General features: G+C 42.7%; 1 protein-coding gene across 1 annotated transcript in view; it reads right to left on the bottom strand.

The window, feature by feature from the left end:
- Positions 1-15,601: 15,601 nt before the first annotated feature.
- Positions 15,602-24,193, bottom strand: part of Nwd2 (NACHT and WD repeat domain containing 2) — a 151,412-nt gene continuing 142,820 nt past the window's right edge. Inside the window, exons 6-7 of the mRNA XM_076865285.2 lie at positions 23,122-23,711; positions 15,602-19,534 (exon numbers count right to left, since the gene is read on the bottom strand). Of these exons, the coding sequence (XP_076721400.2) occupies positions 15,602-19,534; positions 23,122-23,711 (4,523 nt within the window). The remainder of the gene's footprint in view (positions 19,535-23,121; positions 23,712-24,193) is intronic.

The raw sequence follows: 24,193 nt of genomic DNA, 5'->3' as shown, positions 1-24,193 counted from the left end.
GGTTAGGAGAAATTCCTGAGATGGTGGGGACAGGATTCAAACCTGAGGACAGCCCAGCCCTATTCCAGTCTCTTCTGGGACAGGCCTGACTCTGAGTGAGTCATGCAAGAAATGTGGTCAACCCAGTGGCTCAGCAATCAGAAAAAATACCACCCCTACCCTCCATTTCTTTTCAGAGGGTTCACATAGAGGAAGCAGATGCCAAGCACCTGCACACAGGAGTGGGTAAAAGGATTTAATGGGAACAAACATGCTGCTCACGATGATCTGAATTTGGGAGGATGATCCTGATGACTTCTGACTTACAGGTGTGGGTGTATATGCATCTCACCCAGTCACAGCTGCCTTTGGGGACCCCAGAAACTGCTCTAGAGTTAAATTCTCCAGTTTCTGTTTCTTTGCTTATTCTGCTTTTAACTTGTGTAGTTCACTTAAAGGACGACTGCTTGTTAAAGGGTGCAATTTTAGTAATTTTACTTTCCAAAGCTACTGTAGCATTTTTTTTAAATTACATAAAAGCAACACTCCTTTTGCCTCATTAAATCCTTGAATAGAGGCAGGGTATTTAAAAACAAGCCTCTAGCTCTCTCTAAGCCAGTGAGGTGTGACTTCGGTCTACCTTCCTATTTTCAGGTGCACCGCCCCAGAGCCACAGCTTAACTCTGGGTTTTGGCACCAGGAAACACTGGCCTGTTCCTTTGCAGTTAGCAAGTCTGGCATTGGTAGCAGGGCCTGATCTCCTTCTAAGCATGGGATCAGTCTCTGCCCCAGTGGTCTGGGGTTGGGCTCTGCCTGGGGCTGTAGTGTATCCCTGAAGCTTATATTATATCCAGTCCTGGAACACTTGGCTTTCTTCACCAAAACCAAATCCCAGTGATGATCATAAAACTTGCCCCGTCAAGTTAAAAGGAGAATGTAGATAAATTGCAAACCAAATCTCGACCGTCTATCCAATTATCTCTGTTTTATGATTCTCTGTAGAAATGACTGTATTATTAAATGCATTTGTGACATGCCAGGTGGCTAGCAAACCAGGACTCAAATCCAGGTTGTATGACTTTGGATGCTGGGCTCTCTCAACTTCTCCGCACTGCTTGTCTCTGGCCTGCTAACACTCAGAGAAAGGAACTGCTTTGAAGTAGTTTAAGTCAAAGAAAAGAACTGAGGCATTAGAGACCTGGGTCTAGCCCTGGGCCTCCTTCCATCCTGTGGGGTGTCCTTAAACAGGGTCCTTCTTCTCTCCAGGCCTTGGTTTTCTTATCCATGAAATGAGGGTTGGAATCCATGAAGATTCCTTTAGGGCCATGATTCTACCATCCCCAGACATTTGTAAAGCCTCAGCTTATCTAGTTAAGAAACAAGCTCAAAAAATAGACTTGAACAAAGCCAAACTCTTTTCATCACTCAAAGGAAAAGGATATATAAAAGCTCCCATCATTTGAAGTGTAGAGCGTGATCTGTTGCCACTGGGATCAACATGTGGATTCAATGAAATAAGAAAATCTGGTGGAGGAGGAAGTCAGTTTTTCATGAGGCATTTTCAAGTTTCCATGAAATAATACTGCAAAATTGCCAATATAATCTTTCCAGCATCTTTCTGAGTTTGGCACAGTGTATATGACAACAAAACAACAAAAACAAAACAAAACAAAAATCACACCAAAAACTGATCAGTTAGCTATATTCCTCCAAAGACCAAATAGAAAGTCTACAGAGTGCTTTGGTGGACACAGACAGGACTGGGCTTGGGGTCAGTAGACCTGAGATCAAACATCATGACTGTGTCACATCAAAGTCTCAGTGTCCTTAACTGTGAAAGGGGCATAAGTCCTACTTATACAGATAATGCAGGATAGTTGGGAAGATCTAATAAACTAAGAAGTACACAAAGAATTGTTTTATTATAATAATTATATGCCATTAAAAAAACTTTCCCACTGGAAATCTATATGTGGAAATGAAATTAAAAATCTATATGTAAAAATGAAATTAAACCTCTATCTCTCATCCTGCACAAAAATCAACTCAAAGTAGATCAAGGACTTAGGCACTATTACAGAGACCCTGCACCTAATAGAAGAAAAAAATAGGCCCAAATCCCCACCAGGTCAGCTTAGGAACTAACTTCCTTAACAAGACTCCTAAAGCGCAAGAAGTAAAATCAAGCATCAATAAATGGGATGATGGAATCAAACTAAAAAGCTTTCTCACAGCAAAGGAAACAATTGATAACGTAAAGAGAAAGCCTACAGAATAGGAGAAAATCTTTATCACATGCACCTCAGATAAAACACTCATCTCCAGGATATATAAAGAACTCAAAAAATTCAACACCAAAACAAAGCAAAGCAAAACAAAGTCAATAAATGGGCTAAGGAACTGAACAGACATACAGAAATACAATTGAGCAACAGATATACGAAAAAATGTCCAGCATCTCTAGCAATTAGAGAAATGCAAATCAAAACTACACTGAGATTCTATCTCATTTCAGTCAGAATGGCAATCATCAAGAATACAACAACAACAAATGTTGGCGAGGATGTGGAGAAAAAGTTATACATTGCTGGTGGGACTGCAAATTAGCGCAACCACTCTGGAAAGCCGAATGGAGATTCCTCAGAAAACTTGGAAGGGAACTATCATTTGCCCCAGCTATCCCACTCCTAGGTTTATATCTAAAGAACTTAAAATCAGCATACCATGTGACACAGTTGTATCAATGTTTACAGCAGCTCAATTCACAATAACTAAACTGTGGCATCAACCTAGATGCCCTTCACCAGATTAATGGATAACACACAGTGGAGTATTACTCAATTTTAAAGAAGAATGAAATTATGGCGTTTGCTGGTAAATGGATGGAGCTGGAGAATATCATGCTAAGCAAAATAAGCCAATCCCAAAGAACCAAAGGCTGAATGTTTTCTCTGATATGTGGATGCTAATTCACAACAGGTCGGGGGCTACAGAAGAATACAGGTACTTAGGATTAGACAGAGGGGAGTGAAAAGAAGGGAGAGGGTATGGGAATAGGAATGATAGAATGAATTGAAAATTATTACTCTATGTGCATGTATGATAACACAACCTGCGTAACTCTACATCATATACAACCAGAAGAATTAGAAGTTATACTCCATTTATGTATGATGTGTCCAAATGTATTCTACTGTCATGTATAACTAATTAGAACAACAACAACAAAAAAAGACAGTATTTAAAAAAAACACTTTCCCACTATTTACATAGACATGCAGACTTGGAATAGTAATATTGGAACTACCTCTTCCCAATAGCTGAAAACTGATACAATTTAAATAATGGGAGCAGTTGCCTCAAAATAATAAAGCCACCACTACAAAAAGGTATCTTTTCTCAGCAGTAAAGAAAGCAAACATACCCGACCTGAAGGCGGGAAACACAACTCAGAACCTGGCAGTGCAGGGTCATCTTCTCCTCCTTCCGCTGGATCTTTCCTTAGAATCCAATCTGGCATCAAGCTGGTTGGATGTGCTTTGAGATGCCTCCCTGATTAGACCTTTCTCCTCCATCCCTACCTTAGTCTGAGTTCTCTTCAGGGCACTCCTGGATGAGTGCAAACCTCACACCTGGGGTCCTTGTGGCCAGTGCCTATTCTCTCCAGGCCATCTTCAAGGCTGCCCATTAACCTTCCTCAAGAACAGTCTTCATTGGGTTCCCCAGAATTCTGTCCATCTCACATCCCTTCCTACTCTGTGAATCCCTCCACTTGTCCTTATACCTGTGGAACTAAGACCAGCCTCTGCTCTTGCCTGTCTCCACGCCTAGAAAGCATTTCCACCCTCCTTTGCCTATGTTAATGCAAATCATCTCCAAGTTCCCTTTAGCACAGGGCTTCTCAGAGGTGCTCATGCATCATCTGGGAGATGAAGTCCTGTTAAAACACATTCTGATGCAGTAGATGGCAGGCAGAATCAAGAGAGCATTTTAAGCTGGGCATGGTGGCACACGCCTGTAATCCCAGCAGTTTGGGAGGCTGAGGCAGAAGGATCATGAGTTCAAATCCAGCTTCAGCAACTTAGTAAGGCCCCAAGCAAGACCCTGTCTCTAAATAAAATATAAAAAAGGGGCTGGGATGTGGCTCAGGGGTTATGTGTCCCTGGGTTCAATCCCCAGTAATAAGAAAAGAAAGACAACATTCCAACAAGTTCCCTGATGATCACACTGCTGCTGGTTCATGAACCCAACTTTGAGTAGCAATGCCTTTTGGCTCAGTAGCGGGGAAAGGGGGGGACACAGACATGGTTTGTCAAGTGCTAGATGTTAGGAAATCACTTCCCTTGCAGAGTTGGGAATATTATTACTTTACATAAATGATGTGAGGCGCTTTTGAGATATTAATAAATACTTTTCTCTTCAAATCTTTCTCTTGGCTGTCATAAATTTATCATGCTAAGCTTCTCCCATAATCCAGCCAGCCCTTCTCCTTACCCTGAATCTTATTGCTTCAATAATTTATGCACATGGACATAGTGAATCATATATTCTTTGAAGGGGCAGTCATGTCTGATTTTATTTTTTCACACATAAGTTTAAAAAGTAATCTCAAAGTTTTTATTTTTCATGCACAGCTCTGAGCTGAGTGATACTTGGCAATGATGCCACCTTTCACTGTGGCCTAATGCAGAGAGACAGGGCTGCACTGAGGTTCTGATATGGTCTTTTGGAGTCTGAGATCCAAGGCTGGCTCCATCACTCATGGTGGCATCCCCTGCCTAACCCAGACTAACATGCCTGGGTCTGTTTCCTCACCTCTAAATAGGAATTCTGCCTTAACTTCTAGTGCTGTGAGAACTAAGTTAGGTGAGTTCTGTAGAGTGCTGGGCTGATATGGTAGATTTTGAAAATGGCCATGATTCTCCACTTCTCTCTGACTTCATGACATTCTATAATGTGACTATGGAGCCCTGCCCATCAAAAGGTGGGGTCTAGTTCTCCATCCCTTAAACCTGAGTTGGCCTCCTGACTTGCTTTTAAAGTAGTTGAGGCCTCGAGGGACCTTGTTCCCACTCTCCCTCTTGCAACCATGCAGAACCAACCTGTGAACAGGCCCTGGCTAGCCTGTGAATGATGAGACACAGGCTCAGCAGCTCCCTAGGTGACTCAGCTGATGGTGGGCCAGTACTCAGAGGACAAGATCATTAGACTTGCCCAGCTGGGTCCAGACCAAACTGATGATCCACAGACTCACCAGCTAAATAAATGGCAGTTGTTTTAAGACATTATGTTTGGGATGGTTTATTTTGCATAGCAACAGATAACTGATCCCGTATGGGTGTGTGTGTATGCGCATACACACACATATACAAAAAATATATGCAATTTCTCAAAAAACAGTGGCTATTATATTTGGGGAAAGGGTACTTAATTGAAAATGGATTTCTCCATACAACTAAAATTTAGGCTTTAGTGAGTAGTAGGAAGATGACTGAACTATGAATTGGGACTGTTACAGTCTGGACCTTGTAACTTTTCCAGTGGGCATCTGTATGAACTTAGAGAAATCACTGAACCTCTTTGAGCCAGTTTCCTCATCTGTAAACTAGAGTGTCATACCAAGTGACTATTGAGGTTCTTTTCAGCTAGAGAAAGGAATGAGGGTTCATTTTTTTCCCAGAATACATATTTAACAAATCTGAACCACATTTAACATTTTTCTGTAGAAAAGGTTTTAATCACAGACACCTTCGCTGTCTTGTCTTTGTTGTTGAGCAGTGGGGGTTGTGACTATATACTGCTTGTGCTAGTCACAGATTGAACCTATAACATGGACCTCCTAGGGGTGGACCAGGAACCCATGCAGCCAGGCTCATTAAGAAAGGAACATGAAATCATATCATATAAGTTCTCCTGGGAACCCAGTATGTGGCTCTTAACAATAATTTGCAGGTGTAGGTCAACTTCTTCTATTCATTTTAAGGCTGAAGTAAATGTTTTAGAGAACTGCAGTTATTGGCAACTGACCATCAAAAAGAAGGGACACTATTGTACAGCTATAAAGAATCATACCTTTGCATGTCTTGCAAACGAATGACCAAGATAGGTACTCAATTATCAAACTTGGGGAAGGAATTACCAACAAAATTTTAGAAAATTCAAATTCTTGTTTATCAAATTCTTCGTTTATCAAAAACTTTTTTTTTTTTTCTGTGATGGAAACAAGCTATGGGGAGAGGCAGAGTAACTATAATCAGAAGAACATTGCACTGAAATGTGGCTTATGTTTATCCACCCTGAATAAAATGTCCTGTCCTTCTGAAATGTCATGTGAATTAATATTAAAAAAAATGGATTGGTTAATAGTTTCTTGCAGTTAAAATTGTAAAGAGCATTTGTTCCCTAAATAATTTTTTTATATATATATAATTGGCTCACTTCTCTCTCTCCCCACCATCATGTGGATTTTTGCAGCATCTGCCTTTGGCATTATTTGTATCTCCCTCCTCTCATTCTTATCACTGCAGCTGAGTGAACTTTCTAGAATAGAGATCTGCTCTGCTTCAAACCCTTCAATGGTGTAAGATTCCTGAAGATAGGGGCTGTGTCCACACTTCTGCCAACTGCCTGTTGTCTCTGTGTCTACACACATGCTGTCTCCAGAGCCAGACTAGAGTTTCATTTAATTCTGGAGAGTCACTTGCACACCTAATAGAACAGAGCTCACTGCTTGTGGTAAAGTGTGAGGCATGATTATCCCTTTTCTTTTATGTTAATAAACACTCATTGCAACTCAGGAGCATGTTTCTTAGGTGCCTCACATCACTCTGAGTCTGTATTTTGAGTTATTTTAATTATCTGCTTCATAGCACATGTTCATCATCTCAGTGTTTTAAGTATGTTTTAGGAGAGGATCATTTTGATGGTCTATAACCCTGGAAATTCCAATCTCTGTGGGATGAGGATATTCACAGGTGAAAAGGGTATGAGTAAATGGAAGATGTTAGCATTCAGCTTACCCTCCTCTTAAATAGCATTCAGGGATAACTAGAGCAAGAAAGGTTACAAGTTGGATGGTCAGTGGTTAAGAGCAGGTATTCTAGAAAGAACACAACTGGAGGACCTCTTTAACCTACAGACAGGTAAAGGCTCTGTGCCTGCCCTCCTCCTAGGATGGATCAATCAATTCTTCCCAATACTTCTTTTCTGGACACCTAGGAAATCTATCTGTAAACAGCTAATCTGTGTAATGATCAAAAGAAGAAGAGGACTGCAAGAAGTGTAGGTACCATTTAACCAAGACCCCCAAAGAACCCAAGATTCAGGGTTATTGGAAAAGATGTAACTAGGAGAATCTGAAGCAGTCCAGGAAGAGGAAACACGCTCTTAGAAGGTTAGTATTAAATTATTAGAATCTGGAGTTCTTTGCAAGAAGTGAGGACCTCGGGGAACCAGGGCAGGGCAGTTCCAGGAGCAAAGCAGATAGCACCTGCTCTGCCCTTACCTGGCCTGGCACTGGATTCAGGCCAGAGTTTAGCAAGGTGTTTTCCAGACTCAAGAAAGGTGCTGGGTGGGAATTCCAGAGAATCATTCTATTTTTCCTAAATATGTGTTTAGTTGACAAGCAAGTTTTTGTTGTTTTCAATTTCAGATATGCAAAAGGTCTTTGGAACATAGTTAAGGCTGGTCATATTTGTCTTTAGACATCATTAAATAGCTAAATCTTTAGAACTACTGATAATGAGGGCTAGGTTGAGGTATGAGACAGACATTTATTTCATGCTTACAGATTAAATAAAGGAGCAAGATCAGAGGATGGACAGAGTGGTCAAGGACGAGAAATAAATCACACCTCCCCTTCCTGTGTCAGTGTCTGCTCCAAAACCCTCAGTGGCCAGTGCAGCTTGGTATTAACTGACTCTTCACACTTCAGAGAAACAGAAATAACCTGGGATCACTGCAACTTTATTTTTTCAGTGCTGTGGATTAAATCCAGGGCCTTATGCATGCTAGCCAAGTGCTCTGCTACTGAGCTACATCCTCAGCCCTCTTCTTTAATTTTACAACCTCAAATTATTGTTTCACGCATCCATCTCAGGACAGGGACTTTACTACAGAAGGTTCCATGGACACTGGCATTTTGATTGAGAAGCTTTAACTGTTAGTAAAAAAAAAATCCTTTTCATAGTATTAACTAGAAGATTAAACGGGAGAAAAAACTCAGCAAATATAGAATGCATTAGCTTTAAAAACAGCAATCACTTCTACTTCTAATTCTATTTTTTATTGTTTCTCTTCTCAGTAATTACTCCTCACAATAAATTGGTCACCCAGGACATCCACAAGCCAGAGTGAGAAGCACCATCAGTTACTCTCTCCCATAAACGTGTCAGGAAGGAAATAAATACCCCATTTAACGATCTTACCTCCTCATGGAACATTGACTCCCTCTAGATGGGGTAAATATCTATAATCGGACGGAAAACAGAAGGTACTAAGTCACCTAAAGGAGATTTTGTTTTGACTTTAATGATAATTACGGTGCAGGAGGCGGGGGTTGCACATTGATCTACCTCCTATTATACGAAAAATTCTTCCGCTGTCATTTTTTGAAAAATCTCACCTCATCCAGGCGGCCAAGGTCAAAAGGACCCAAGTGATTCACCTGGGCGACACTTACCTAGTTATTAAATATTTAGCAGTTTGTGACCGTTTAACCGTTTGCACCTGTCACCCTCATTGCACTAGGTGTTCCTCGTAGCGTCGCATCCTCTTGCCTCAACCCCCTGCTCACCCACAACGGACGCCAGCACCCCCAAGGCGGGGCAAATCCTGGGACCCAAGGACGTTTCAAAGAAACGGTGGCGGCGGTCAAATCCCATTTCCGTTTTATTAAAAAACACTCAGATGCTTAATCATGGGGCGGGGGAAGGGGCCGTAGAAATAAGGGGAAATCTCTTGCAGTTTTCCCGAGCTAAGTTCTCAGGCATTGCTTGAAAGTTCATTAACTAGGGATTTAATTTAAAAAGTTTCCTACAGCCATTTAGATGCTGAGCTTTACGAACCTCTTGCTCTTTAGTTTCGGGAATTTGTAAAAGTCCTCGTGTCCCCCGTTTTGCCGCTCTCTCCGCGCCTTTGTTAAATTACGTGATTCCACCCCCCACCCCAAGTCTTCAAAATGCAAACATCCTCAAGCCCCCTCCTGCCCGCCCACCCCCAGGGCCAAAAGAAATCAAGAATAAGGAGGACCCTCTCGAGAAGTCGGGGGGCCCCTGCCCCAAAGCCCATTCCGCAGGAGTGAAGCACTAGCGCTCGCACGGCGGCGCCCGACGCGCTGGAGGGCGACTGTCCCTACCTGGGGCCGGGCGGCTGCGGCTGCTCTGGGGTCGCGGCGCCCATGGCTTCGCTGGCCTTGGGTGGCCGCGCGGGGAAAACGCGAGCGGCTCAGCGGCGACCGGAGCCCGCGGCGCCCGAGCTGCGGACCGGGCACCGTCATTGGGCCGGCGCGTCACGTGGCCCGGCCCGGGGCGAACCTCCGCGGTACGCGTAACCCTTTACCTGCGCGCCCCTCGCCGCCAGCTCCCGGGGGACCGCGGCGCCACCACCGCTGGAGCCCGACGCCGGACCTCCTCGGAGCCGGGGTTGGTCATCCCGGGGCAAAGGAGCAGGAAATGCAGGAGCTGGGTCTCAGCGCCGACACCCAGCTTCTGTGCCAGCTGTGGCCGTCCTGGGAAACTTTTTTGGTGCCTACTTTTTTATCATGCTCTTCGGAGAAGGGAGCTCTCCCTATGATTGGGGACTTAAGTGGCGGGTTGGGGATCGATAAATTCATCTCCCGGCAAATAAATTTGTACCCTTGACCTTCGTGGACTTGGGAGTTTTTCGGTTTCCTTCTCGGTTTGGCATTAGCTATTTAGTCCTGTGCTCACACTTATCCATCGCCTGCCTTTTTGGCTAGATGACCTGAGAAACAGCGAAGACACTAACAGGATCATTTCCAGGGAAGCTGCACACACTCGCCTGCCCCCGCAAAGGTCACAGTGGGAGCTCAGTGAACCCCAGGTTCTCCGCCCTCGTTCCCCTCTACTACTACTACTTCTTTTGGTTAATGCTCGTGTCGGGGGGCGGGTACTAGGATAATTCTTTGCAACACGCCATCCGTCTAATGAGCTCTCGAAGTTGTTACAGTCCCTGTATCTACGGTGGTGGGTGGAGAACTAATTGCCTTTTCCGAAAATTCTTTCCACCTGCCCTCCAGAGCGATTGTAGGGCTTGCCAGGAAAATGTATTAAGCAATTGCGCCATCTAGCTTACTTCCTTCTCTCTTCCCGTCAATCTATCCAGGGAGAGAGGATAAAACCAGATGTTGGAGAAGGAACTGGGCAGAATCCTATTTAGAGATGCACTTACTGCCCTTAGTTTTCCAATCTGCCTGCTTTAGTGGTTCCGGCTGCATTCACGCCCATAGGAAGAATGCGAACCTGGTGCTGCAACGGAAGACAATTCCCTAAAGCCGTTTTGTAAATACTGTTTAAAACCTCCTCTGCGACCTCCCAACCACAAATTTCACTGCTTCTGCCCGCATTTGCCACGTTTATTTTTTTTAAAAAAACTTTCCCAGTGTCCTAGTGGCTGCTGCACTTACAAATGGAAGATTTATAAGGGAAGTTATATGTTGTTTTATGTCATTTTCTGATAAACCCCCTGGGCCACAATAAATGACTCTCATGTCCCAGGTCTAGTTGGTGCCTTAGTAACGTCCACAGAATATTAGTGCATTCATCAGTTAGGTTATTCTGAGCAAAAAACATTTTGGTATTTGTCTTGGGTTTTAACACGTATTTCTTAGACTAGCCGAATCAGCATTAATCTGATGCAGTAAAAACACGAATTTTGGGGCCCTTCCCCATTAAATGGGTTCAGAAATGTGGCATCTGGGGAGGGTGAAGGAACTTGTGTTTTCATAAGTGATGCACACTGGTTTGAGAATCTCTGCTGTGAGTGGCTTAGTTGCTTGCCTTCATCTAGGACAGGTGGGCATTCTGTGTAGACAGAAGTGCTGTTATTATTTGTTATCTCAATTAAATGGTGCATATAATTTCTCCAGTTGATACACTAGAGCCAAATTCTGTATGTTTATACAAATGTAATTCATGATTCATGCAAGTCACTTGCCAAATGGAGATCTGAAGGGGACCCTGGGGGGGGGGGGGCGGAATACAGAAGAAAATGCATGTTGATGCATGTTGGAATAAAAATACCATAATTTACTTAGTTTTAAAGTTTGTTCATATTTTCATTAGCATATGAATTGTTCCAAACTAATGTTATGGAAGATAGGAAAGTAAGTTTGTTTTGAGTAGATTTATCAATATACTTCCAAATTTGTCCAGTAGCTCTAAAAAATAACTTTTAAAAAATGTTATGGTTATCAGTTTACATTGTAACAGCAATGACATCCTATGCCTTATTGGCACTGTAGAAGGGGGCTCCTGAATAAAAGACAACACCGATTGGATTCTTTATCTCAGTTTTCTTCATGGGATAAATGGCATATTACCAACTGGGATCCTTTAAACGATCCAGGACAAAGTTTGTTTTCCCTGCATTTGTTTCCTATTCGCTTTACATTTGTAACTCTACCATCTACCTAATTTAAATTGGAAGTAGAATTGAGTTTCCCTCTCCTCCCTCACCCAGTTAAGTACTGAAATCACTCTAAATCTCTGCTTCTCTTAGCATTCTCACTGCCACTGTCCTGTCAAATTCTCATTCTTTCTAGCCTAGATCCTTGCAATAGTCTTTAAGGGTCTTGGGGCTTCTGAACTTTCCATCTCTAATCCATCCGACAAAACACTGCCTGCCATTCATCCCAAATACCATTCCAACTAGGCCACTCCCTTTCTCAAAAACATTTCAACTACTCCTTATCAACTACTTATTGAGTCTAAAATGCCAGCATAGCATTCAAAGTCATTCAAAATATGCTTCAACTCTATTTTTTTCTCATTCAGCTTCTCTAACATGAAATGCCTGATATTGATGGATAAGTACTACTTACTTTTCAAGCCTCAGCTGCCTATTCCTTCTGTTCATCCTTTTTGATTCCCAGGTAGTTCTAACTGCTTCCCTGGATCCTCAGCACCCAGTTTTCCCTTTTATAAACAACTTTTTTGGGGGGGGTCACAGACTTATATCTAGTTTAGTTATGTCTTTTTTTGATTGTAGGATTTTGGACAGAAGAACTAATTTTCAAACCATCCTAGGACATAACACCTTAGACACAGAAAATATACCATATTTGTATAACTTGAGGAAAGAAGCTCTTTAAATACAAACTCCATTTTTTCTGAGAACCAGAAGAGGGTGTAACTTTCAACCTAAAGGACATAGCTTGGAATCCAAGAAGGAATTCCCTGGCATGCATATTGGAATAGTTTTCAGTGGGGATAAACTTTAACACAGATTAGTCTCAGCCAAATGTTGATAAGGGCAATAAACCCAACAGCTCATTTCTTCCATTTATTATTAACCTTTTAAATTTTAAATCATTCCTTGACAACTAGATACAAGGTTACATCTCATTATTGCCTACTTATAACTTTGACTCTCCAATGCTGCCCAAGCACCCTGCTTGCACCTTGATGTATGTGGGGATTCTCAGACCTGAGCAGTAAAGGATTCTGGGAAGGATTTCCTGGCCCTATTTTCTCACCTGGAGGATTTTACAATTGGGACACCTCCTTGGTTGTCATCCCTTCATCCTGAGCCCCAGAGGGAAGCACACTGCCTTCATACTGCCCTCTCACAGACACACACAGGACTTGTTTCCTGTTTTCTTGTTAACGCTGAAATCCTAGAAGTCATGAGTTATTTTATTTACCCTGTGTTCCTGGTAAAATGCATAGCCAAACAAATATTTGCTGAATGAATTCATCAACTATTTTTGCACCGCTGAAAAACCTGGGAGTTGACAGCAACTTTGAGTGATCTTTAAGAGACCAGATTGATCTCTCATTTACAAGTTAGAAAATACCTTAGAGGTCATTGTCAGGTAGTGCTTACTGCGCACTAAATGGCATGTTTGGATTGCTTTAAGAAATTTAATTAAAAACACAGTGATGGTACACTGAGATCTTGTTCAGCATTTCCCCCCAGCCCTTTGTTTCTAGGTTTCCACATCTGTAAATATGAAAGACTAACAGTATCTACTCATAAGTCTATTGTGAAGACCGCATAGCTTAGAATCTGTAAAGCCCCAAGAAAAGTACCTAGGTGCCCTCATTATAAGCGCTCAGTAAGCAAGAACAACTATTACTATTACTTGAGGTCTCCAATCACTTTTGCAAAAGAGGGACAGAAAAACCAACTGCACAAAAATTTAAGTGGTTTATCTTTTATTCATACAAACAATACATACACAAGACTATATATTGTTTGAAGACTGAAATAATTTTCTAGTGTAACAACTCTGTAACAAAATTTAACTAAATGTAACATTTATGAAAATATAAATCTCTGATTGGGTAATTCTTCCCAACAATACAAAGTTTACATAAAAACATTCAATATGAGCTATCAGTTGCAAACAAGTTAGGAAAAAATCATTCAAGTCACTTGTTATACTCTATTGGCTTTTACATAGAACATTCACACACTACATTTAATCCATCTAGGCATTTACTTCTTAGAAATGTATGGTATGGAGGTTCAACTGATAGTGACAGGAATAAGTATGCATTGCCTGAAGAACTAAAAGCATTGACTCATACAATCTACTCCAGGTGATTGGTATGTGGGTCTGAGTCCTCCCTGGGCTACCACCTCCATGGCTGGAAGCTAATCTATGAGTAATGTAGAGGAGAAAATCTTTCACCATGGAATGGGGTGTTTATATCTGAATCATATCTTTGAAGGCTTACATGTTAAACTGCTTTCCAAAGTGAAATACAGTGTATTTGGATTCTCTCTAGGTTAAATCATTTTTTTTTCTTCATTAGCATCAACAATCAAGATGTCTATTTTTTTTTCTGAAATTATTACTCCAACATCCCTAATAGGGCTTCAGCAGAACCCATTACTTTATTTTGCAGTTCACAAAAGCAACACACTGGTGAGGTTTAAGATCTTGCCAGGCGTCCACAGTGAGTTCATGACAGAAGTTCACTGGAAATAGGTCAGTTCCTTGTTCACTGTTCAAGGAAAACCAAACTGAACCACCTCTACTGACCCCTGTGAAAAGTTATCCAAGGACATGCCATGTGGACCATATGAAAGGAAGTCAATCACTTTGACCTTCTGAGATGTATATTTTTTAAATAGGTGCAGTAGAGTTTAAAAAATATTTAATGCATTTTCCCAGCTTCTGCTTTGAAATGTTAAGACTATAAAAGGTTCAGAAGATTCCTCAGTCCAGAAGTGTAACAGAGAAAGAAGTGTACGTACGGTGTGTGGAAGTAAGAAAGTGGTTACAAACAGGGACAATAAAGAACCTTTGGACACCCTTAAGATTTCTGGAATATTTTAGCACAAAGACAGGCATATTAAGTTTGTCCCAGAGTATTTGGTCATCTATCTGCATTTAACACAGGAAAGAAGAAGAGTGAGAGTAAGGCAAATGTCATCAGTGTTTCAGAGATGGCATATTAAGAAAGCTTGCTTTCTATTGATGTATACTGCAGGGATGTAGGAAATAATTTATGCTTCCATATAACTGATTGAGTAATACAGACTCTTGTTAGTGTGACTATAAGAACAAATAGGTGTCTTGATTAAATTTGTAATGCCCTTTCTGTAATTCTTTAGACTCAGCACAAATATGCATTTCAAAAATGATGTGAAAAGATGGTGATTTTCTATTAAGTGTTATATTGCAACTCAGAAAATAAGTAGTTTAAAAATCATATGTTCCATTACAGAGAAACCCTTGCATGCAATCGTTGGAACTGTATTTTATTAAAGACTGACTCTCCATGTTCAATAGCCCTATGATAGTGGTAGTTAGTTCTTGTCCCAGTCCAGTTCACGGTCTCATATTTTATGTTGTGTCTCTTGGGAAACTGGGAATACAACTGGGCATATTTGTTACATGATTTTGCACCTTTAGACCTTTCATTTGCAGACTAGGTTTACACAGTTGTCAGGATCGGAAAATGTAAAGAGAGATTAAGGCTGTGTTTTACTTATCACAAAATCATTTGGAGTCAAACAACTCTTTGTCTTCATGATTTCAACTGGATTTTGTAGAACTAATTTCAGTCCAAATGGTTTCCATATAACTCTAGTCCCACTCATCTGAACCAATGGAATGACCTATGATACTTCTTACCACACAGCTAATTTAGAAGCTTTTTCAAAATCCTCTCTCTTCCAGATGAAATAACTATTTAAATCTCACTTCTAGAAATTCTGTCATCCCTCCATTCCTGAATATGCCTTGACAAAAAGGTGGCACCCCAAACCAATCTCACTTCTCTGTTTCATGAGCATGTTAATAAGACGCTGAAATGCCAGCATCTTTCCTGTCTCTTAGTAACGAGTAGTATATCCTTGGAGATACAGAAGATACACTTTTCTTCTGTATGTGGATTGTGTATTTCCACTGGGTGGGAGAGACATTTTGTCAGTTATCAGGGGCATAGCTGTGACCCCTGGATTCTAGGGCAGAGCACACCCGGTCATAGCAAGAGTTGTGCTTCTTGGAGGGTGTGGCTTCGTTGGACTCGGAGGAGTCGCTGACTGTGATGGGGCTGTCTCTTGCAAAGACCTCAGTGGACTCTCTCCATAAGCAATCCACAGATACTTTAAAACAGTAACTGTTAGACTTTGGCCTGGATGTCTGTGTTGCACTGTTGAAAATCTGCCTGCTGTTGGAAGTGGCAATTTTGATTTTCAGTGCAGCGTCGACGCGGTCCACTACAGTGTATATTCCTATGCTCCCATCATCAAAGCCCACAATGATGTTCAGGTGCCTCTGAGAGAGTGCCAGGAAAGTTGGCGTTTTGTAAAGGGAACAAGCACCGATATTTTTGCCATCAGCCAGCCTCATTACAATCAAGCTGGATATGGCACCATTTTCTTCCTCTTCTTCCCCATTTCGGAAGCAAATGTAGACCAGGTAGCGACCATCCCGAGACAGCCTCTGCCGCCAGATGACCCCGGAGGCGTGGACTACTCGTAACTTACCACTCTGTAAATCGAGCACGTTGATATTTTCATCTCCCCTAGATAGAATGCCTAACTTTCCATTGGGAGAAATTTCAAAGTCCTCCAGATTTTTCAAGAAGTTGTTTGGGAGCTGGACGCGGCGACAGATCACTTCATCTGTCAGACTCCAGAGGTTCACAGTCTCCGCTGACGTGATGAACACAATGATGTCCGGACAGTCGGGGATCAGTTTAAAATTCACAATGGTGGTTCCGTCCTCGCAGCAAAACTTCTTGGTGATACTTCCTGTCCAAAGGCTGACTGCCAGCACTTTGCTTTTAGTCATTCCCACCACGAAGGTATTTGCGGAGGTAATAAAGGCGTTTTGCAAAGTGGTCAGAATGTTGCAGACCCTGTGGCCCGTGGCCAGTCTCCAGACCCTGGAGGCATTCTCCTCGCAGAGAGAGACCACAAACTGGTCATTGTGTGTGATCAGCAGCTGAGAGATTCTCTGCCCATTGATTCGGAAGAGGTTTTCCCCACTGCTGGTGTGCCAGACATACTGGCTGCTTTTGTCATCTGATGTCACCATTATGTCTCCGGCGGATGTTAACACACAGTGTTCCACTATGCCTTCATGCTTAAATACTGCTTCAATGAACCCACTGCTGAAGTTCCACTTATGAACACAATCAGAGCCGTCCAGGGAGTAAATGATTTCCCCTCTAGCAGGCAACACCAGACTTTGGATGGGTTTCCCCGTCTTATCTATGTTGGACATAGCTGTGATTATATCTATATCCCAAATAGAAAGAACACCACTGGTTGATAAAGACAGTAGCATATTGTGGTGGCTAGATTTCACCAACTTAACTATGGTACCTGAGATTTCCTGCAAGCTTGCCATGCATTGTCCCGTATCCCGTCTCCAAAAAAACACAGCCGGAGTATTCTCCATGGTCGCGATGATACAGTCTCCATTTTTGGACAGCACAGCAGAGACGAAGCGTTCGTTACGCTTGGCTCTGAACTTTTCAGCTACCTTCCATACGCCGGTATGTAAGAGCTCAATGCTAAGAGCTTTACAGATCAGAATTGCACTTTGGTCCTCTGAAAGTTCAACGCTGACCACCTCGCTGTCTTCTCTTCTGCAGTCAAAGTCATCCGTCAGCTGGGGGTTGGAAATATCCTCAGTATTCCAAACAGAAAGGCTTCCCTCGCTGTCCACCATCACCATCTCTTGAGCTGTGTCCAAGATAAGAAGAAACTTCACAAACCCACCTGAAAATTCAGATGTCACGGTACATAGCTTTTCTCCACTCCCTAAGTGAAATATGGTGGTAGTGTTCAGGTACTGCCCACAGAAAGCATACACCCCATCCAGCGAGCACTGGACACAGGTCACCTCATACCAGCAGTGGAACTGGTAAAGGGGCCATCCATAGAGCAGATCAATGACAGTAACATCCTTGCTGGCTTCGAGCCAGGCAAGGGCATGGTTGACAGACAGTGTGAATCCGTTGATGTAGGTGGAGCCACTTCCATGTTTGGTTCCTTTGATTTCCACTTCAGACAGGAGACAAGAATTGACATTGTCATAAACCAACAAGGTGTTATTTGTTGTAGCCACCACAAGGTATTTTTCATCACTGGTGAGCTTCATGCCCAGGATGACAGACTGGGCCGTAGTGATTTGCCTGAGTAGCTGGCGAGTTTCTACATCCCACGTGCTGATGGAACCATTTTCTAGAGCGGTGAGGACAGTGCTGGGGTTGGAGGTGGGCAGAATCTCCGTGACATGCAGGTGGCTGGATGACAAGGGAAGACGCTCGGGGCTGTAGGTCACATCCATGGATGAATGCAATGGCACGATGGAGCAATATTTGGGCCCATCTTTGTCACATTCTAAAAGAAGGTGTCTAAGTTTGGGTAGGGAGCTTACGACAGGAAGCAGTCTCTGCTGTAGCTCTGCTGAAAGGGAGCCAGGAAATGCAATGACCTTGGTTTTGATGCTGCGGAGGGTGCTGGCCAAGAACTTCAGCTCCTTCTCCTGGGAGTAGTTGTAAGCTAGCTCAATGTCTGAAAGCACTTTGTCAAACTGGCCAATTTTGATCATGGTGTAAAGCCAGCTGAAGTTCATGATGATGCCATAAAGCAGGTCATCAGTTTTCCCACATCTCGTCAGGTGGTACAGCAGCTCAGACATTTTCCGGTGGTTGACGAAAAAGATGTCGGGCTCCAGTGGATTGCACTGGAAAACCCAGGGCTGATCAGGGGCCTGCCTGTCAAAGGAAGCCTGTTCCATGAAGTGCTTTTCTTCCTCCAGCAGGCTTCTGCTATCCAAGTCAAGGCAGCCATTTAAATAGGGGTCTTCAAGGCAGAAAGCTTTCCTCCTGCCCCCTGACCAGACCCCCAGAAAATAGTCCGCCAAGATGGTGTGCATTTCACGCAGGCTGCTGTCATCCTGCAGATACAGTTTCTGGGCTATGAGTTGCAGGTGTCTGTTAGCCCAGACCAGGAGGGTGACGTTCTTCACGTGTCTTTCTATTAAATATCCACTGAGACCCTCCTTGAGCCTTGCGATGTACAGATAAGGTACTCTCAGGGGATTGCCGGGCCTGGTGTTCTCGTTGAGCTCATTCATAACGCTGTTGTCCAGGGCTAATACGTCCTCCAGTTCCATTTCGCTCAAACCCATTTTGGCCATGGTGATGTAACCGAGAGCCCTGGAGACCAGTTTCTGGCCACATTTCTTCTCCAAGGACCAGAATAACTGCTCTATGCTTTCATGAACAGTGACACAGAGGGAGGATTCATCCACGTCTTTGTGGGATCTCCAATGCCTCACCTCCCTGAAGGTCAGGTTCACAAACATGGGCAGCGTGCACTTGGAGAACGCATTGTTTACGTAAATCTGCTGGCCGGATGTGACCTTCCTTTTGACCCGCAGCAGCTGGTGTTTGAGGACCTGGCTGCACATCTTCCTGTCCCGGGGAATCAGCTCGATGTAGTTGTCATCGTCATGGATAAGGCACCGAAGTTTCTGCAGGATCCCGTGTTTGTTGGGCAGTGTGGAGAGGACTATCCGCACGAAGCGTGGAAGGTGAGCTGGGAGCCACCAGAGCTTCCTGGCATCGTCGTTCTCCGAGAGCTGCTCCAGGGAGTCAAATATTATTACCAGAGGTCTCTGCAATGAAGACTCATTCAGAAGATTTATAAATAAGTCCCGGAGGTCATGGATCTTCTTAGGGTAGCTTTGAACCAGACACCGATAGTTAACCGCCAGTTGTTCACAAACACTCAGAAGGAGGGTCCTGAGGTCGGTACTCATGTCTGTAGTTCCTAGAAATCTCACCACGACTACTGGGTCAGATTCTGGTCCTGTGTCTTCATGTAGCCAGCCATAAGCCTAAAATACAGAAGTCGAGTTCAGGATGGTATTAGGTATCTACATGGTCATAGCTCACATTTCCTCTTGCTGGAGCTGAGACTTCTGGGAACATGTACCCTGCAAAAAATAGCCTAGAACCACAAAGTGGAAGGACTTTATGGGAAGGCCAATGCACTATCATGGAGCTCATGCATCAAATTCTACAGGTGAGACCTCAGATAGTAAAAGAGTGCTAAATGGTATTATTTAATTCCAAGGCAACATTGAGCCTGAAAATTTCAAAGCATTTCATAAATCTGTAAATCTGAATATCTCATGTGGTCAGGTTTTCATCACTACATCCCCATTTCCCAGCACATTTCTTAACATCTAGTAGGCACTTAGTGTTTACTTAATGACTGAATTAAGGATTTACATGTTGTATTAAATATTTTCATTAATTGAAAGCATATCATGCCATCTGTGCATGACCAAATTTCCAATTAATTAGAATGAAATAAAACTATTATGTGCTAAGATTATACTGAATAAAATATTCTATAATTCAGAGACATTTCTATGGTGCTAAAGGGTCACTGTTATATTTTTTTTTTTGGTCACATATTATCTGTATAATGTTGGTTAAGAGAGTTTTGTTAGATGCACTTTGTAACAGACAGTTGTGTGTACACACCTGCAGTCGTCTGTCCTCACATTCTCTCTCTGAAGGGCAGGTGGGATACAGTGTCTTTTAATAGAAGAGGGAACTGAAGCCCAGGCTGGATAAATGACTTGCTCTGAGTTGAAAGGTCACCATAAGACAAAGTGGGAGTTAAAATCATACTAAACATATATGTTTAGTATTTTTCTCTCTGGAAAGTCAAAGATGGGAAAGGACAGGATCAAAGTGTAAAAATACTCCAAGGAGTGTACTTCCTTGAAGCTGGCTTCAAGGAGTTCAATCTTACCATCCTACAACTGTTCATTGGTGGTTGTTATGGTTTACATATGAGGTGTCCCTCCAAAGCTCTTGTATGAGACAATGCAGGAAAGTATTGGGTTAACCTAATCAAGGAATTAATCCCCTGATAGGCATTGACTGGGTGGTACCTGTAGGCAGCTAGGGGGTGGCAGGATGAGGTGGGTCATGAGGGCTTTGGGTATACATTTTGGAAGGACACGAGGTCACAGGAGAGGCAAGCTGTTGTTGATGGCAGGCTAGTCATTCCCTAGGAGAGTGGCAAGTGGAATGCAGGGAAGGATAAGGTCTCTTGGGGAACCAGAAGCCTGGATTCTAATAGTCAGTTGTGGGCAACTGATAAAATATCCAGAAGACAGAGTGTGGAAAGTCATTTTTCATCTTTGCACTATTTGCACACTGTCCTGTGAGGTTGGCTCATCTGTATAGTCATAGCAGCATACCCATGGAACCCTTGCCTGCTTGTGCTAGAGCCCGTGGGGACACATCACACCACATTCCATTTAGTCCAATTCACAATATTTGTTCCTTACCACCTCTCCCTTTTCCTCCTCCACAAGAGGAGCCCTAGAGTGAACATGAAGTGGCACACACGAATGTTCTTACTCGATTTCAGTTCTCATGCTGTCATCATCTTGCTCACTCGGAATAATCCTAAATAATAATTCTTGACTATACACATACAAACCTGGGTTCAAAGGCACACACAGGTATACACATAATTTATTTTGATGTAACATTTCCCTAAATGCCAGTCCATTACCTCATCTGTGCTCAATGAATGATAGGGCCACATGTGTGTGTGTGTGTGTGTGTGTGTGTGTGTGTGTATGTGTGTATGTGTGCATGCATGTATATGTGTGTGTATATAAAATACATACATATGTATATTTTAGATAGGGCCATATTTTAAAACACATGAATAAAAGCCATCTAGGCTTGCCATGCCAAGAAATGGTACATTAGCCTTCCTAAGGACTTTTCAAGGGCGAGTATTATGCACCTGAGTTTCACCTGTGAGCTTACTGGAACCTAATTCCCACCTAGGGTGCAATGCAGCTGATCCTGCTCTTGTCCTCAGGATGACCAATTCAAGATTGTGTAGCATGTGACTGATTATGAGAATATTCATGAAGTGAAAGAAAGCTCGATTCTCGAGAGTCACCACCGAAGACAATGTGGAGATTCTGAGTTAACACCAGAATGATGGAAACCATGATACTTGGATACCACGTTGAACAGGAGGTTAAAATATGGAGCTAGTTTGGCCCAGTTTAGGCTGAGGAGGCAAGACAACAGCCATCACATTCCAAAGGTTCCAGATCCCAGCAGGACTGGGAAGGGAAGTTGTAAAGACCAGTTTTGCTATTGTCAGTGGACTCTCCACCTCCAGCCTGAAAAAACACTGGAAGGGCTGAGAAAGAAGTTGGAGGTGAGGGTGTGTGGGTCATGCCTCTCCCCTCCCCATCCTCAAAGGGGAGGTCAGAGGAATTCTCACTCTTCACTTCTAGCCCAGGGGAAAGGGCTTCAATGAATCCCTAAAGCCTGGGGGACACAGACAACTGGTATCTGATGACACCTGAAAAACATGAAGGTGGAGTGACAGGCTGGCTCGCTGCTCCCGTGGATGGGGATGAGGCACATGGAGCTGCTTCACTGCACCTGGCCTGTAGGTCTAGAGATTCTCAGGGTTTCCCACGTACCTAATGTGAGCCACCAGCAAGAGACAGATGGCGAGGGTTTCTGCTTGTTTGCTTTGTTTTCCCAGGTCCTGCTGAAGGAGTTTGCAGGGCTATGGAGAAAATCTTAGCAGAAAGATGGTGGAAGTGTGTTGCTAGCAGTCTAGGAGCTGGGAAGGAGAGAGCTAGAGAAGATGCATTGCCCTGTAGGTGAGAGATGCTCTGTGGGGACAGGGTGGGATTTTCAGGAAAAGGAAGAACCTCCAAAAAAACATGAATTGACTTCTGAAGAGATGGGAGGGAGCTTTAAACACCTGTCAAGGACAGTGAGTTCAAAGCCCAGTTCCTAACTGTACTGGTCATGTAAGAACTTTGTAGTCACCTTACCTTTCTTATTATACCCACTATACCACAACCCATGGGGGTCATGAAGGTGGCTGGGGTTAGAAAAGGAGGAAAGAAGTGTTATGTAGACTAAGAAAAAGACACCCATGTCCCTATTCTTACTGTAAGGGTCTTGTTTATGATAGGCCTCAGCGGAGGAGAGAAATGTAGACTAAAATCTTAATTATCTGCTTGGACTGGACATACTAATTCACTGAGCCAAGACTGATTTAGTGAACTGAAGCAACTAGTCTTGGAGGGGTGAGGTGAGAGGAACTTCTGGGATCAGCCCTGGAATTCATTCAGATGGAGGATCTAGCTCCGTAACACGTGTTCAATTAATGATTGAAAAAAAATTAAGTAGCTTTATGGTTGTATCCCATGAGTCTTGCTCTCTCTCCTGTTATACCAGCAAAAAAAAAAAAAAAAAGATAAAAAATGAATACTTAGGTATCCATTCCAAAAAGATTAATTATAATTCAGATAATAAGTACAGTATATGGAAATGAATTTGATCAATTAGATTCCCCCCCACCAAAAAATTTTTTTTTTATAAATACAGATGGGAAAGAGCAGGCTTTTACCTTCTTTGCTACTTCAGCTAACAGGAGGGTTTTCCCAGTGCATGGTCCACCATATATAATAAGAGGGTTGATGTGCCCAGTTTTGCTTGGAAGAATGTATTTATGCACAATGTTTAGAGCTTCACATTTGTACTCATAGAAGGAGGCATATGTTTTACATAATGACGAATGCTGAAGGATTTCATCGTAGAGTGTATCAGTTTCAGTGTCAAAATTTTGCTGTACTGTGGCCTGAATTATATCAATCATGTCCTCATAAAACTGTTTACCAAGTCCTTCTATGTAATGATTTTCTATTTCTTGGGAATAGCCCAGTTTCATGTCACAATGGGTAACAGATGTGTATACTCTCAGATTAGATGATGCGACAATAGTAGGAATAAATTCATCCCTGAGTTTTATCAGCTTCTCTTGGGCTTCTGGGTCGCGAATAATCCTTGGTTCTGCTCCAGTTATATCCATGTATTTCCCCATCTCTGGGATTTTCACAAAGCGCTCAATGTTAGCAATTTTTCTAATGTAGCAAACACACTTCTTTAGGAATGCTGGAGTTTGCTTGCCGAGAGCAAAGTCAAACTCATCCTCGATAGCTGGAAGAAAATAAGAGAAGGAGTTTATTGTCTAGAGTGAGAGAAGTGTGCCCGCATTCCCCGTATGAAGATTAGTTGCTGGTGTGTGGGGGGGTTAGTATAGTTTATAGTGGAGTATTTTGGAACCCAGGAGATTTCTAATAAAATTATTTAGTTTCCTCCACAATGTGAGGAAGAGGTTGAACATCAGCACAAGAAAGCAAGTTCACCAAGTTTATAGTTGATACTGCTTAGTTGCCCTCTCAGATATTAGCTGTTCTAAGACTGGAGAAACAGCAGGGACCAGTGTGGTCCAGCTAACAAGGAGGCGGAGGCCAGAGACACAGTGGGTTGACTTGTTCCTAGTTGGTGTGTCCTTTACACTGTGGCTTTACCATCCATTTCTTTTTCTTTTTATTTTTATTTTTTGAGGTTTATTGTACTCCAGAGAGATATGTTCAAAGGTAAATACAGAGGCACATTAAAACAAGATCTAATCATGT

This window comes from Callospermophilus lateralis, chromosome 8 (genome assembly GCF_048772815.1).
Source record: "Callospermophilus lateralis isolate mCalLat2 chromosome 8, mCalLat2.hap1, whole genome shotgun sequence".
NCBI classification, from domain to species: Eukaryota; Metazoa; Chordata; class Mammalia; order Rodentia; family Sciuridae; genus Callospermophilus; species Callospermophilus lateralis.
Note: the sequence above shows the minus strand (reverse complement) of the source record. Positions and strands in the feature narration are given on the sequence as shown.